This window comes from Alligator sinensis, unplaced genomic scaffold (genome assembly GCF_000455745.1).
Source record: "Alligator sinensis unplaced genomic scaffold, ASM45574v1 scaffold61_1, whole genome shotgun sequence".
In the NCBI taxonomy this organism is placed as follows: Eukaryota; Metazoa; Chordata; order Crocodylia; family Alligatoridae; genus Alligator; species Alligator sinensis.
Window position 1 is genome coordinate 2833670 of NW_005841986.1, and position 15009 is coordinate 2848678.

The window sequence follows — 15009 nt, forward strand, 5'->3', positions numbered from 1 at the left end:
TTCCTGCCCCTGGGGCAGGGGGCTGGACTCGAAGATCTTCCGAGGTCCCTTCCAGCCCAAATGTCCATGAAATCTATGAAATATCCATGCTTACCATGAGCCATACCTTCCTTTTCCAGTCATGTCACTGAAATTGGATCCAGCGGTTGAAGAACAAGTCAAAAAATAGTATGGGTTTGGCTTCCATCCAAGTGAGACGAAATCAGCTGGATAGAAATCAAACCCATGCTATTTTTTTATTCTGGGAACAGACCTGACATTGACCTCGATGTTCTTGTTGATGAACAATGAAGGTTTCAGTGATTGCAACTTGGCGTTGTCATCGTTGCTTCTGCATCTTGGACTATCATTAGTCCAAGCCTGAGATCATTTGGGTTATTTGGTTGTTCCATATCCAGCTCAAATGCTTGACTTTTTTATGAGATCTACACAAATGTGCTTTCATAGTCACATGTTGTTTGCTTTTATTTTAAAAAATTTTTTTGAATCTCCTAACTGTTGATGCCGCGGGGATTGGTGCGGCACAGGATTGTGATAAGTGGTTTAGAACATTAGGGAATCGTGAGCTCTGGTTGGCTCGGAGGGAATCTATTATTTACAATCTACTGTATCAAATTCAGCTTGCACCAAATTAGAAACTGATTTTTGCCGTCCTCCCTTTTTAATCTAACCCCTTGGTTAACTCTGAAGATGCTGCTCCATAAATCACACGGACATCTATGGATTTTTTTTTCTCCCTGCCAGCCACTGCTAGGACTAAATGTTCATCTACTAGCGATTCTTATCAGCTAGAACACTAATAATAATAATTCTGTTCCAGGCTTGACTCTCCCTGTGCCAGAAGGAAGGCTATCTTTGTAATCTGCCTTGCAACATGTTTTCAGGATATAAAACAGCAATGTTCATGCACATCTTGCCTTTAAGCGCTCAGGTTTTTAATTAAGAGAAGTTGGGGTAGTGAGTATAAAATGCTCCAAACTTTGGTTGTGATTTGTAGGTTATTACCTGCCCACATTTTTTTGAAGGAAGCAAATAATAATACCTACTTCTTTTCATTACTGATTCTTAAAGCACTTACAATGGAGACCATTGGTATTGTTTTCATTGTGTAGATGAGGAAACTGAGGCACAGAGTGGGGAAGTGTCCCATCCGGGGTCAGGCAAGTGTATTATATCAGCTGTGGAGCTGGCAGAATCGCAGGGCTGGAAGAGCCTTTGGGAGGCCATCTAGCTGAACCTCACATTCAAGACAGGGTCATCCCTGTTTGAACCATCTTGGACAAGCATTAGTCTAACCTGCTCTTAGACACTTCCAGTGATGGAGACTCCACAGCCTATGTAGGGAATCTGTCCCAGTGCTTCATCTTTTTCTGTTGACCCACTCTTCAGAGTGAATTGAAAGCTGAGACTCTAACCCAAGTCTCCCGAGTCTTAGTGTAGTGCTTACTTTGCTCGGCCACTCACAATCAGCATTATTGTTGACTGATCGATGGGTAACATTAGTAGACCGATGTACTCGCCTTTGTGAGTCTCTTAGAGCTACAGTGATTAGCTATTTAGCTGAAACTGTAATGACTGATGCCTTCCTTCAACCAACCAGAGATTCCTAGTTCAATACCTAGCATCAGCCAAGATGGTGGCACTTCCATGAGCAGGGACAGAATCAAAGGCATGTGTCACAGTGGCTGGGTGCACATGCTTTTGGCAAACAGAGTACTTAATAGTCATTATAGTGCCTAGAGTATGCACTTCACTCAGTAGCAGCACTGATCTGCTTCCATAGCTCCCCTAAGATGCAAGTAAGCCGTCATCAGTGTGACAGCAGGAACTAGAACGTGACCTTGTCTTTTGGGCTGTTGCTTAATTGGAAAAGCCAGAAGAGAGAATGTGGTTTTCCCCTTCAGTAGAGACCTCACATGCACATTTGGCTGTTACTATAGAATCTCATTCAAAGACCCTATGGTCAATGTATGTAAAGTCTCTGGGCTTCACTGTGATTTGGTCCATAGACTTCACTATGAAGTCTGTGGACTTCACTATGATTTGGTTCAGAGTTGAACTCGATTTAATGAATTAAGTCCAGGTTGCTGGGGCTGTTGGATTGAGGTGTGCCTTAAGAAGTCTGCTGAGGTCAGGTAGGATGTCTTTCTAAATGCTCTTGTCTCCAGTTGGCTCAGGTAGAAAGCTGACTCTTCCCTCTGAAGGCAGATTGCAAGCACTATGACCATAGTTGGCCCCGGAGCTGGGTACAGGAGCTGGTTGGGGAAGAGTCTTTGTGCTGGTACCCCGGGCGCCAGTTGCAAGCTGGCAAACAAATCATGCAATACAATATTGACCATCAGTAAAGAACAATATGTTCAATCTGGGGAGCCTCAGTAATTGTTGGGTGTAGAGTAATTGTTGGGCACCACACACTACATCAAGCGCTGATCTGGACAACTTCAGACAGTGTTTAAATTCAGCTTGTCCAGCCCATCTTTTCATAGAAAATCTGGCAATTTTCTTGCAGCCCATCTCCTCCATAAATGGGGTCCTGGGTTCTCCCACCTCTGCCGGACAGAGCAATGTCAGATAATTATAGTGAGGTAATGGGCTAGAAACACATTGGGGTGTATCCAGGTAGGTAGGTAGGTAGGTTTCATGGGCTGGACACTGTAGGGCATCTTTGACTGTCCCAGTGTATTTATGTACTATACTTCAGCTGCAAGGTGTTGGATGGGTTCAGCCAATGATTCCTGCAGCCAGTTGGATCAATGGTTATGTAAAGGGCAGTAGGCGGAGCAGAGCAGCACCTTAGAGACTAACTCATTCAAACAGGCATGAGCTTTCAGGACTACAGGCTACTTCATTAGATGCTATGATCATACTGGTCCCTTCTGCATCAGAGAGAGGCTTAGCCCCTGAACACTGGGCTTTCAGACACCTAGGATGATAGGAGGACTCATCTCTTGTGTTTCAGTTTGGTCCCAACCCTGCGTGAAATGAATGATCAGACTTCACGTCCGGTAGTCTGGTGTCTGGCAGTTCTTATGCTTCAAAGGAAGTCAAGGAAATGATAAGGCATGCAATCTCTTGGACAGTTTTTTAATATGTGGGAGGACAGCCCAGCTCTTTGGGGACCAGCTCACACCCTCACTGTGGCATCTCTGTTTGCTGTACTGTGATTTTACACGCACTTTTGCCCCGACTGCCATAAGCACATGTGTGTTTGTGCTTGGAGCCCAGGCTTCCTTGCACAGCTGGGGAGAGGAGTTCAGTCCCCACCACAGCTGGAAGGAGCTCCCTTTGCAGTGGAGATGCAGGCAAGATCGTTGTAATGCTGATAGTCCTTCAGTGCCCTTGCTACAGCTTCCCCTGAGGCAAGTTCCAACACAAATGCTTGGGAAGGTATTGAAGAATAAGTGAAATCCCTTTGGATGCCTACGGGCAAGTGCAAAAATAGAAGTGTGGGAGGACACAGGGTTTTGTTGTGGAAATACTCGGCCCTGGTCCAGGCTACCCTGGGTACCCCTGACTCCAGCTAATTGCAGTGGAGAAATAGGTGTAGACTGTGTGGAGTTGTGCTCAGTGTTTGCCTGACGTCTTCGTATATTAAATCCACTCGTATTCCAAATTGGTCTCTCAAAGCAGAGCAGTGGAAACATCTGTGTCCAGCTCTCCCTGCTCACAGCTTTGTATCTCACCAGTTCCCTTCTCTCTCCTCTTCCCCAGGTCCATAGCGGGTTTGGATAAGGAGCCTGACCTGGTGCACATGGAAGCCCGGACAGCTGATGGACGTGAGTGCCTGAGCCCAGCGCTAATAAGATCGGCCCTGAGTGAGCAGTGAAGTGGGAACTGAATTTTGCATGCCTCATTTTTTCCTCCCAATTTGCATTTTAATTGATTGGGAAGATGTGGGTCGATGGCCTCTATTTTCAACGCATCCTCATCTGTTAGACCCATGGGGGTCGGGGGGGACCAGTGGCAGGGCTGGGTTCTGTGAAGAAATTGGGAAGAGCTGAGATCAGGATAAATCTACTGGGGGGAAAGCAATCTGTTTCAGGTCTCTATTGAGTTAGTTCAATATCACATGTGTTGGGCGAATAATATAGGGTCAAGCTTACCACTCTCAGGATGTAAGTTTAATCGACACCATGAGATTGGCACAAACTAGCCAGTATGTGCCAGAAAAACCTTCTGGAAATGGAAAGCCTATTGCAAATGGCTTACAATCACCCCACTCCTTTTGCACATGGGGAATGGAGCTCCATATATTTGTACGCCCTCCTGCCCTTCTCCCCAGCTCAGTAGACTTACCCCTTATGCGCCGAGAGGGTGCTTCCTTCCCCGGCTCTGCAAGCATCACGCTGGCACCCAGAAAAGCACTTAACTTGTGACTGAAATGCAGCTGGCCGTCTCTGGAGCAGAATGGATTCATAAGTAATTAATTTCTAACCAACTGGATAGGATGCATTAGAAACAAGTTTCACTCTTTCTTTTTTTTCCCCCAATTTTTTTTGTACCGTTCTTCTCTCCTTGAGACCTCACAAAAGTTTTATACAGGAGGAACAACACAGAAATGCACCTGCCGCTAGGGTGCAGCATCGCAGGTATTTAATAGCTCACTGCAATCCTGCCCGGCAGTAGAAGTCCATGCCCTTTTGGAAATAGAGGAGAAACGTAGGAAAGCAGAATGCCGTTATGAAGTGGCAGGTGGAGAATTCATCCCCTGAGGGGGTGGGGTGGGGTGGGGAGGTAGTGGACTTTATTATTTTTAAGGGGGAAGAGGCGTCTTTTGGATGTAGATGCCATTGCACTTGAATCTGCTATTGTCTGGGGCTCATTCTGTTTGAATTCCCTGATTGTCTGTCTATCCATAAGGCGGCATTTATTGCAAAACCTCTTTTTAGCACCGCCTGCTCTGCCAATGCGAGAGGACGGCAGGATGATTCTCTCTGGATAAATAATGATGCAATGAAGGCTCCATCTTTGGACTAGGAAGGGCTCTGTGTAATGCACCTCTTCTGCTGCCTTGGACCGAGGGGCTGCCAATGACTGAAAGTCTGCAAAGCTGCATATAGGCATGCCATAGTTTCAGGACTGTGAGGATGGATTGGTCTCCCCAAAAGCTTGCAGGATGCTCCTTAGAGGTACTGATAGGAGCTTTTTGCAAGGGCCTCCATGTTTTCTCTCATTTCCCATTCTCCTCACAAAGAAAAGATTGATCCCCTCCCTTCCCCTTCCCTTTGTTAACTCTGCAAGAGAGGAGCAGGAGTCATTAGGAACCTGGATGTCAAATATCTCCGGTGATTGATGTTAACAGGCCATCAAGGCCTGACCTTTTCAGCATGCCATGTGTTGACAGGTTGGCCTGTTTCCCTTCTCCCGTCAGGGGCCCACCTGCCATTAGCACCTAGTAGAGAAAGACAAGTCCCCTGCTTCCTTCAAAAGCCTCCATGTGATTTCTAGCTCTTAGAGAAGAGGCTGCATCACAGGAACTGTAGAAAGTTGCCTTGCTTCTGTGCACTTCATTGTCTCCTTTAGTCATCAGAGGTGCATCGTGAGCGCACATTGATTTGCAAGGTGCTTTGAGATCCTCAAGTGTAAAGGGCTGTATAGCATTGCAGCACCTTAGAGACAGCCATGTCCTGAATGCAATATGGGAAATGCAGGAGAATTTTTAAGGAGAGGTGTAAAAATAGGATTTGCAAGACTGTAGCAATCCCTCCAAGCCACTAGATGTCCACATTGCTTCACACACCAACAGCCGGAGAAAGGAGTAGTATGGAAGGAAGCAGACACACATTTAAAAAACCTTCCAAAAATCATGGTTTGGCTGGGCCTTCCATTTAGGGGTGGTTGGAAAATGGATACGCGGTTTTGTATCCATTGAAATATTGAGTTTTCCCAAAAAATGTGCAGTCATCCTCACTTTCATGTTTCATTTTTGCACAACACACACCACAATATACATTGTTGGGCAATGCATTCACTCAACCACATCCCAGGTTCGGACTTGATTCCTGCTAAGACTTGCACATCACAACTAACCGTAGGCAAATCATTAATGCGCTTGCAATCCTGTTGGGTGCACACCACCTGCGTCCCTGTTCAACTAGCTTTGCAAAACTGGGCCGGAGAGCCCCTGAGGTTTGTGGTTTCTACCTCAGGAAGCCTCTTGAGAACAGCCTTTCTTGGCACTCCAAGCCTTTGCAAGCTATGCAGTTTGTGAGCCAGGTTTTCAGTGGTTTAAATCATGTTGTTCTTGACAGCCCTGTGCACATGAATGTGAGGGTCTGTGTACTCCTCTGGTCAGAAGGACCAGTGCTGCATCAGCTAAGACAACAGGACAGTGAAGCAGCTGTCCCTTCAAGGTTTTATATATAGAAGATGCATGTTTAATTTTAAATATTAAGGGCCCAAAATCCAAACACCAGGTGCAAGCATCTTGGCAATGTCCAGAGCCCAGCCCAAGATTTGCAGGTCAGAAACCAGTTGTATGATCTGCATGAGTTCTTCTCTTCCAGATTGATAATAAAAATGAAAGCAAATGGACCAAGGACTAAGCAGGATGTGGAATGGTGTTTGACCAGAATTTGTCAACCAAGCTCAAGGAAACACTGGGAGAATGCTCTCCTTCTCTTGTCTCACAGGCCTCAAGACCCTGTAACAGCTTCAACTAGAGCCTTTTATCCCCTCATCTTGCACAATTCCCTTCCACAGTTTTTTATCTTCACCTAGATTTCATAGGTTTCATAGACTGCATAGATTTCATAGACATTAGGGGAAGGGACCTCGTGAGATCATCCGGTCCAACCCCTTGCCCAAAGGGCAGAAAGTCAGTTGGGGTCAGATGACCCCAGCAAAGGTGAGCATCCAGGTGTCCCTATCCCTCTCAGATCAGTTTTTAAGTTGTTCTGCATTGGTCTGTCTCAAGATCTGATAGCTTCCCCCTCAGCTTCCCAAATCTGCTTCACATCTTTCTTCATTAGTTCTCATGATACCCCAGCCTATTTCATTCTCTTTCATTCTCTTGCTTAAGACATCAGGTGTTTTGTAAAATAAGAGTGTAGAGAATGAAATGGGTGGGGCATATGGCAAGAACCAGTGGGAGAGGGCATGCGAGGCACATTTTGGAAGCTGACATGGACGGTATCAATGCACACCAAATTATTTTTATGCTCAGCCATTCAGGCTGCCTTCCTTCACTTGTTAAACCACTCAGCTTTCCATGAACCCGAGGTCTGTGTTGCTTCCTGAGAAGGGGGCTATCAGTTGCCTTCCTTGTTCCCTGTCCCCAGAAAGCATCAACCTCGCTTTGCATAGAGTTGAGATGATAGATACCTTCTAGTCTCATGGAGCTGGCATGAAGAGGGATTCTTTCAGGCAAAAGATGGGCCTCACTGAGACCCTCCTCAGTCCTGAAACACAGTTTGGCATGATAAGTTAACAGTACCCTTACATGGTCAAGAATGGCATCCAAAACAGGCAACCCACCGAGCAGGGAACTGCTTTGAACTAGTCAACAGGAAATGCTGAGGATAGGGATAAGTCTTAGTCCTTGTGTTTCTGGAGCTGAGACTTGGGTGTCTCAGGGCTACAGGAAATGCCCTTTTTCCCCAGAACCATGGGTCTTGTATCATATGTAAGCTATTGCTGCATCATGTAAAATGCATGTAGTCCTTAGAGCAGGAACTTGAACACAGGAGTTTCACACCCCCAGTTGGGGTTGATGGTTGTAGCCATGTTAGTCTAAGGACATAGGCAGATGTGATAGGACATTGGGTAGATGTGATATCTTTTATTAGACCAACTCTCACAAAAGTTTCACTAAATTTTCACTAAATAGTTGGAAAACTTGTTCTTTGCAAGCTGTTGGGCACAAACGCTCTCCTATGTCTGAAGAAGGGTGTATGTGCCTAAAAACTTGCAAAGAACAATTTTTCCAACTATTTAGTTGGTCTAATAAAAGACATCACAGCTACCCAAAGAACCTGGTCTGCCTACACTCCCAGTTGAGCTCCTGAAACACTGGGCTACAGAGTCATGCTTCCACTTGTGCTTCCCCTCTTTGCCAATGAATATCGCATTCTTGGCTACAGAATTGCCTGGCTTAGATAGGAAAGGTGGGGAGTGTCACCCAATTGGACTAACTGAGATCCTTGTCATTGGAGTGCTCTTCTTGGGGGTGAGTAGAATGGATTTGACCCTTCTCCTCTAGGGCTCCCAGTTCTTGCTTGAATGCTCGAACCACTCAGCTGTCATATGACAACAGGGCAAAGCCACATGTCTGTGGGTTTCATTTGAAAATAAAATGGCCACCACCACATTTTGTGAATGCTAAGCATGCTCTATAAGCATGCCTCCTGGATCAGGCCCCTCTGGGGAATCAGAGACAGGAACACCTGAATTCTGGATTCTAGTAAAGCATAAGCAGAAGATGGGTGCTGAGCTGCTCTACCTAAGGCAGTTCTGGTTGTGTGCTGGAGTGGAGGCACATCTGGACCTTGGATGTCAGACAGATAGACTCCTAATTAACTTAGGTTAAGAGGCAGCTGAGGGGATATCTGGTTTTTACTTAGATGTCGCCTTTCCTAGATGTGGACAAATTGGAGGGAGTCCAGCGCAGGGCAACGAAAATAGTTAGGGGACTATGGCACATGACCGATGAGGGGAAGCTGAGGGAACTGGACTTATTTAGTCTGGAGAAGAGAAGACTGAGGGGGGATTTAATAGCAGCCTTCAACTACTACCCGAGTTAAACTGTTCTCAGTGGGGACGGACGACAGAGCAAGGAGCAACGGACTCAAGTTGCATTGAGGGAAGTTGAGGTTGGATATTAGGAAGAACTTTCTCCCTAGGAGGATGGTGAAGCACTGGAACAGGTTACATAGAGAGGTGGTGGAGATGTTTAAGATCTCCTTGGAGATGTTTAAGATCCAACTTGACAAAGTCTTGGCTGGGATGATGTAGTTGGGGCTGGTCCTGTTTGAACAGGGGGTTGGACTAGATGGGACCTCCCGAGGTCCTTTCCAAGCCTCATTTTCTATGATGCCACCTAAATCCCATTTTAGGCAGCTAACTCCTTGCCTGCATTGAGTCTTGTGGCATCTCAGTGATGTTTCTGATGTTATTCCTGAATTCAAAACTTTCCCATAGGCTGAGCCTGTTCTGACCTGGGTTTCCAGTTGGGGTCTACCTTCAATCAGATCCTGGCGTGTTTTGAAATACTTGCTTCATGTTCCAGTACAGTGGGCAGAGCCATTTCAGCTCTCACTTGGATGTGGCTATTTGTTACACCCAGTCATTTTTAATCCTACACTTATAGTAAATTATCTTTCATTTTCTGAAAGGACACCAGTAAGAAAGATAAGATTGAGCTCATTATTGTATCCAGAGCCAGCCAGGTTGGAAAATGTATGTTGTGGTGGTGGCGGTAGTTTTGTTTTGTAGCCTTTATTTTATAAAATAAAATCCATAAAGCTAAATAAGGAACTAAATGGAGAATAGGCAGAGAGCACTCATCCCCCACCATTTTATGCCTCCAAGTGAATATTAAATAGGTACTGTTCTTTGTATACATTTGATTACTGGTGTAACACACTCAAAATGACATATTTCCCAGTAGGCAGAAAGCTGGTTGTCATGTCAACACTTGTGGTTTATTTGCATTTATTTGTGATAGGTTTTATTCCTCTCCTGTTTTGTCACCTACCAGCAGCAAATCGCCTACCTTTTGTAGGGATAGGAATAGCCAAACTGCTGTGTTTGGGCTTTGTAACATGGTAATTTTGGGCGGTTATTGGAGCTTTTAATACTTGGATTTTCCACAACTTAACATCTGAAACTAATTTTAAGCACTCATTAGGCAGCTCATGTTACACTAAGGTGTAGCCACTTTAGGCTACACCTTAGTGTACACACCCCGTCTTCCCCCTTTCCCTTCCCCACTGGCCTCATTGGGCCCACTGTCTCCCTGTGCCCTCCCCAGCACTCCAAATCCCCACTCACTGCCTCCTGCCCCTGACTTATTTGTGGCTGCCCGCACTGTCCATCTCAGGGGGAGCAGGCAGGGAAGGGTTAAACTGCCTGCCTGGTTGCTGCTGCCAGTGCTGCTGAAGGCAGGCAGGCAGGTTAACCCTTCCCTGCCTGCTCCCCTGGGACAGATAGTGCATGCAGCCACAAGGAAACGGGGGGAGGGGAGGGGAGGGTTGGCTGCACTTGGGCTGGGGTCAGATTTGAAAGCATGACAAAAGCTTCTACAAGGACAGAGCAGGAAAGGCCTTGGTGCCATGCTGCCATGGCACTGTGGTGGCCAAGACCCATGTCCCTGAATGCTTTGGTGTCTACTCAGTAATACTGAGCCAGGGGACTGTGCTGGTTCAAAAAAGTACCTGATTTTCCAAGTAGACTTTGGAACAATTCTAGGTGGCTTTAAACCCATTTAAAGGGCTGTGGGTCTCTCCACTTTACAATTAGACTGCATTTAAATCGGGCTGCTGAGTGTTAAGTGTGTCCTTACCCTAAGGCCAGGAGCCATTTTTTCCAGGTGGAAAGACCCTGTCTAGATTTCACGTGCCTCATTGGCTGCCTTCTCAGTTTCTCTTTCACCATATTGAGTTCAAGCCAGCAAGGTCCATCCAACAACTTGTGTGGCCATATACAACACATTGCATCTTATTCAACTCCATTCTTAGAAAGTCCCTATTTTTCTTGAAACCAGGGAGTGCAGAAACCTGTGTGTGGAAGGGATGAATCCTCCATCCCTGCAGCCTTCCCTCCCAGAGCTGCTCTGCTCCCCCCTCTACCCTGCAATGTGGGCTTCTCCAAAAGTAGTTCAAGGGTAAATGTTGTATATTCAGACCTCAGGAGCTATAGGCATAGTCACCATACATTAAAATCTCATAGAATCATAGAAAACTTAGGGAAGGGACCTCAGGAAGTCACATCTAGTCCAACCCCTTACTCAAAATAGGACCGTCCTCAAGAAGATCATCCCCAGCCAGGGCTTTGTCTAGCTGGGTCTTAAAATTCTCCAATAATGGAGATCCCACAACCTCTTTGGGTAACCAGGTCCAGTGCTTTATTATCCTGCTTGTGAGAGAGTTTTTCCTGATATCTAACCCCAAATTTCCTTGCTGTAACTTGAGCCCATTGCTCCTTGTCCTGCCATCTGCCCCCACTGAGGACAGTCCAGCTCCATCTTCTTTGCAACCCCCCCGGAAGGACTTGAAGGCTGCTATCAAATCCCCTTGGTCTTGTCTTCTCCCTGGGAAGAAATTTTAATGATTTTCCCCACCTAGCTTTTCCCCACCTAGCCCCATCACACAGGCAGCCGATCAGTACAGTAGGTAAGGAAGCAGCCAACCCAAAGGGAGTCGCTGTGAGCTTACAGACAGTGACATTTCCAGCAATGTCTCCATGAAGTGCTTAGTTTGTTTTTTCCCCTACCTCTGTGCTCAGGAGAGCAAGAGGCCGGCATCAGCAAAGTTGTGCTTTTCTGTGCATCTCTGCGTGTCAGCATTTTCCACTGTCTTGATCAAGCATTTAGATCATGGCCTGTGAGTAAAGTCCCAGCCTCCAAGATGAAAATGGTGCTTGTTTGATCACTTATTCCTTTCTCTTGCCACCTTTCCCCTCAGAAGATAAGTGAGCTGGTAAATATGAGCATCAGGGATGCTGTCAAGGGAGCAGAGTACCAGTTCGTGTAGCCTGGATTGTTCACTGCAACATTAATCATTACTTGACTTCTTTCTTTCCTTTTTTTTTTCTTTTGTTTTCCCATTGCACTGGTCAGCCCACACCTGCATACTAATGGCCAGATCCCATTGATTTGGGTCCGCCCGGCATCCTCAGGATGAAAGTACAGGGAACAGCTTAATGTCCAGAGCCTTGCTGTTAAGGGAGATGGTGGGGTCCATAAGTGCCTGCCAGTGATGTTGGCCAGGTCATGGCCCTTTTGCTGTGCCTCCCTCTTCTCATGTGAGACACCAGTGCAAAGTCCACGTCCTTTCCATGAATGAGTTGCACGGTGCCACGGTTGCGAATTGCTTTGAAGCAATGGAAAGTACCTAGAGCGCTGGTGATCAGATTGTGGGATGGTCTTTTCCAAATCAGTTCCCTGACTTCTTGCCCTCCACATCAGCTTTGAAACCTGGGTCTGAACTTTCCATGCTCAGGAGAACATCATCCTCACTTATGTGTTGGATTAGTTTCTGATTGCCTGGATTTCTTTGTCCCTGTGTGGTAACACCACAGCTTAGCTCAGCTCTCATCCCGAAGCTCATGGTTTCTTGGACTGAATGAGAGGCAGCAGGATGTCTGTGGTAGGATAGCACCTGGACCGCACTTGTTTCCCTGCAAGCTAGCTGTAATAAATGTTCAGTGTGCATTTTAAAGCTGATTTATTTCCCCAAGGCAAGTTGGGAAGGTTGGAGATGTGTTCGAATAGCACTCAGGACAGAAGGGGGGAAACCTATCTCTGTGGGTTGGAGGGATATCATTTTCTCTTCTTTTAGCCTAATAAGATTTGTCTGCTTGTTTGCATTTATAATAAGCATCCAGGGACAAGAGCCCTGGAGAGATGCCCGTGCAGTGCTTGTGAACTGCCGTACTGAGTCAGAGCAAGGTCCATCAAGCCCAATGTCTAGTCTCCTGCGGTAGCAAGTAATAGGGCATGTAGAGTGACTGTCTCCTTCATTCTCTTTCCATCACCAACAATAGGCTAAATCCCTAACCGGTACATACAGTCGTCCCAATGAACCTTGGAAGTCCCTCCCGTCTCAGTCTGTGATCAGCCTCAGCTCTGAAGCGTGAAACTGAAACACACGGATAAGTCTCGCGTCCAGGCTGGTGAAGATGCTGTGCGCCAGCCAGGGCTAAGACCCGAGCCCTCCTTCTGCCTGGCAGACGTTTCTCATGTGAGCCTATTCGTTCTCCTCTTGCAGATGCCCACTACATAACCTGCCGGATCCAGGAGTGCTCGGAGACCACCAGGATCGGGCCGTTTTTGCGCTCCATCGACACCAGCTCGCTGGTTGTCCAGGACGAGTATGTCTTCATTCAGGTATGCTGATGCAATTTGTGAATGTGGCATGGGTTGAGGCTGTGCAGATCCTGTGCTGTATCACCTAGTTGCTTCTGCCCAGGGGAGGATGGATAGTCTTCAGGTATGGTATGAAACAGGCAGTCAGAAGACCTGAGGTTAGTACCTGTCCGTCACAGATTTACTGTGTAGCTTTGGTCAAGTGAATTAATTGAGGGTGAGCAGGGGTTGTCTAGGATCCAGATCACCAGCCCTCCTCTGAGTGTGTGTGGGTGGAGGGGGAGAGCAGGGAGCGGTGCACCCTGGGATGCTGGAGGACTGAAATTGTTTTATCTATGTGGAACAGACGGAAGTTACTCTCACACAGGGTAGGCAGCATGGCCCCGAGTTAACCCTTGCTTGAAGTGGCATAACTTTGAGACACTCAAAAGGCACTTAGCACAAGTTAACAAGCTTTAATGTGTGGGCGCTTGCGTTTTAAGCGCCCTCAGTATGGTCTAAGTGTAATGTGTTACTTCACCCTTCATTCTTCCCAGCTGAATATGACAATACCTCCCTACCAAGGGTTATTTTTGAGTGATAGTTAAGAGCCGCGAGTTCCTCTGATGGAGGGCAGCGTGGAAGTGTAAAGTATTGTGGCTGTCAGGAAAACACCAGGATGCTAACAATAAACTGAATAGAGAGAGAAGAAAAGGAGCAAGGCCTGATAAAAGCAAAGTTGAGTGAATGGCCACTTTGGCAAATGCAAGAGTTGATTCAGGATTCAGTGTCAAAGAGGCAGCATGAGATGTCTCTGCGGAAGGTGAAGTTATAGGGGTGGCGGCAAGTTGGTTTACAAAGGAAGGATGATTTAAGGCAGAATGAAAGTGAAAAATAGCCGGACACAAGGTGCATGGTAAATGAAAGCTCTGGGGATGGGGAGAGGAGAACCGATCCTGAAAGGGGTGCTACTTAAAGTGAAGACAGACAAGGTGAATTGGGCAGAATCGCCCAACCTGTCTACTTTTGGATGGTTTCCAGAGACATGAGTGAATGAGCAATCACCATAGCAAAGAGCAGCTGCAGAGTACTTACTATTTGGGTGACAGCTGGGATCCAGGTTTTCATGAATACCAGTGGATAGAAAGCTCAAAGTGTTTAGGGATTGTGGCGATCTTGGCTTATATAGAGCTAAAAGTGTGGATAGGACGGGGTGGGGGGCAGGTTACAAATGAAACACGCTTTTTGTAAAAAATCTCACTTTCTTCTGTTTGGCTTTCCTTGTTTCCTTGTTTCCTTTTTCCCTTAACGTGCACTAGACTGGTGGAAAATTGCTGCTCTATTGAAATAGCTTTTAAAGTGATTGTTTAACGGGGAAGATTGCTATTTCCATGCCTAGATTGGGGGTGGGAATACAGTACCTTAGAAGTCATTAGTGGTCCTGCTTCCAGGATCTACATGGAGAAACGTATTCTCCAGTTACTTAATAAGCTATTTATCTGCAATTGGAGGCACCAATTTTCCAATACATATTTTGGTAAACACCTCTTATACAGCAGGGCTCGGAGGGAGCCAGCTTTCATTTGGCTTTTTTATCTCTGCTGCCTGGAGAGTTCCAAGGCTTTTGCCTCCCTTTGACTTACACTGCGTTTGATGGGAGCATCTCATCTCCTCGTGCTCGACTGCATTATCAAAAGGCATGGGATATTGAGCTGTTTGTACCAGTGGTGGGCAAGCCTGCATGGCACTGCGGTTTGTCTGCCTGACGAACCGCTGGAAGAATGCCCAGTGGGTTCAAATTAACAGCCGCTAATTTATGCTATGTAAAAATATTTGGTGACACTCTAAATGAGTTGTCTTAAAAATACTTAACTCTGCATTTCATTAGGGCTTCAGGGGTGGGTTTTATTTTTATTATTGTGAATGTTAAATAAATAGCAGTTTAAGCATTTAAGAATAGGTTCAGGTTTACTAGCTTCATAAAACATAAAGGAAGGGGGTCTGAT

The 15009-nt window shown here is 46.2% G+C and overlaps 1 protein-coding gene across 1 annotated transcript in view; it reads left to right on the forward strand.

The window, feature by feature from the left end:
- Positions 1-15009, forward strand: part of SORCS3 (sortilin related VPS10 domain containing receptor 3) — a 355271-nt gene that overhangs the window by 240124 nt on the left and 100138 nt on the right. Inside the window, exons 5-6 of the mRNA XM_025201218.1 lie at positions 3712-3776; positions 12927-13045. Of these exons, the coding sequence (XP_025057003.1) occupies positions 3712-3776; positions 12927-13045 (184 nt within the window). The remainder of the gene's footprint in view (positions 1-3711; positions 3777-12926; positions 13046-15009) is intronic.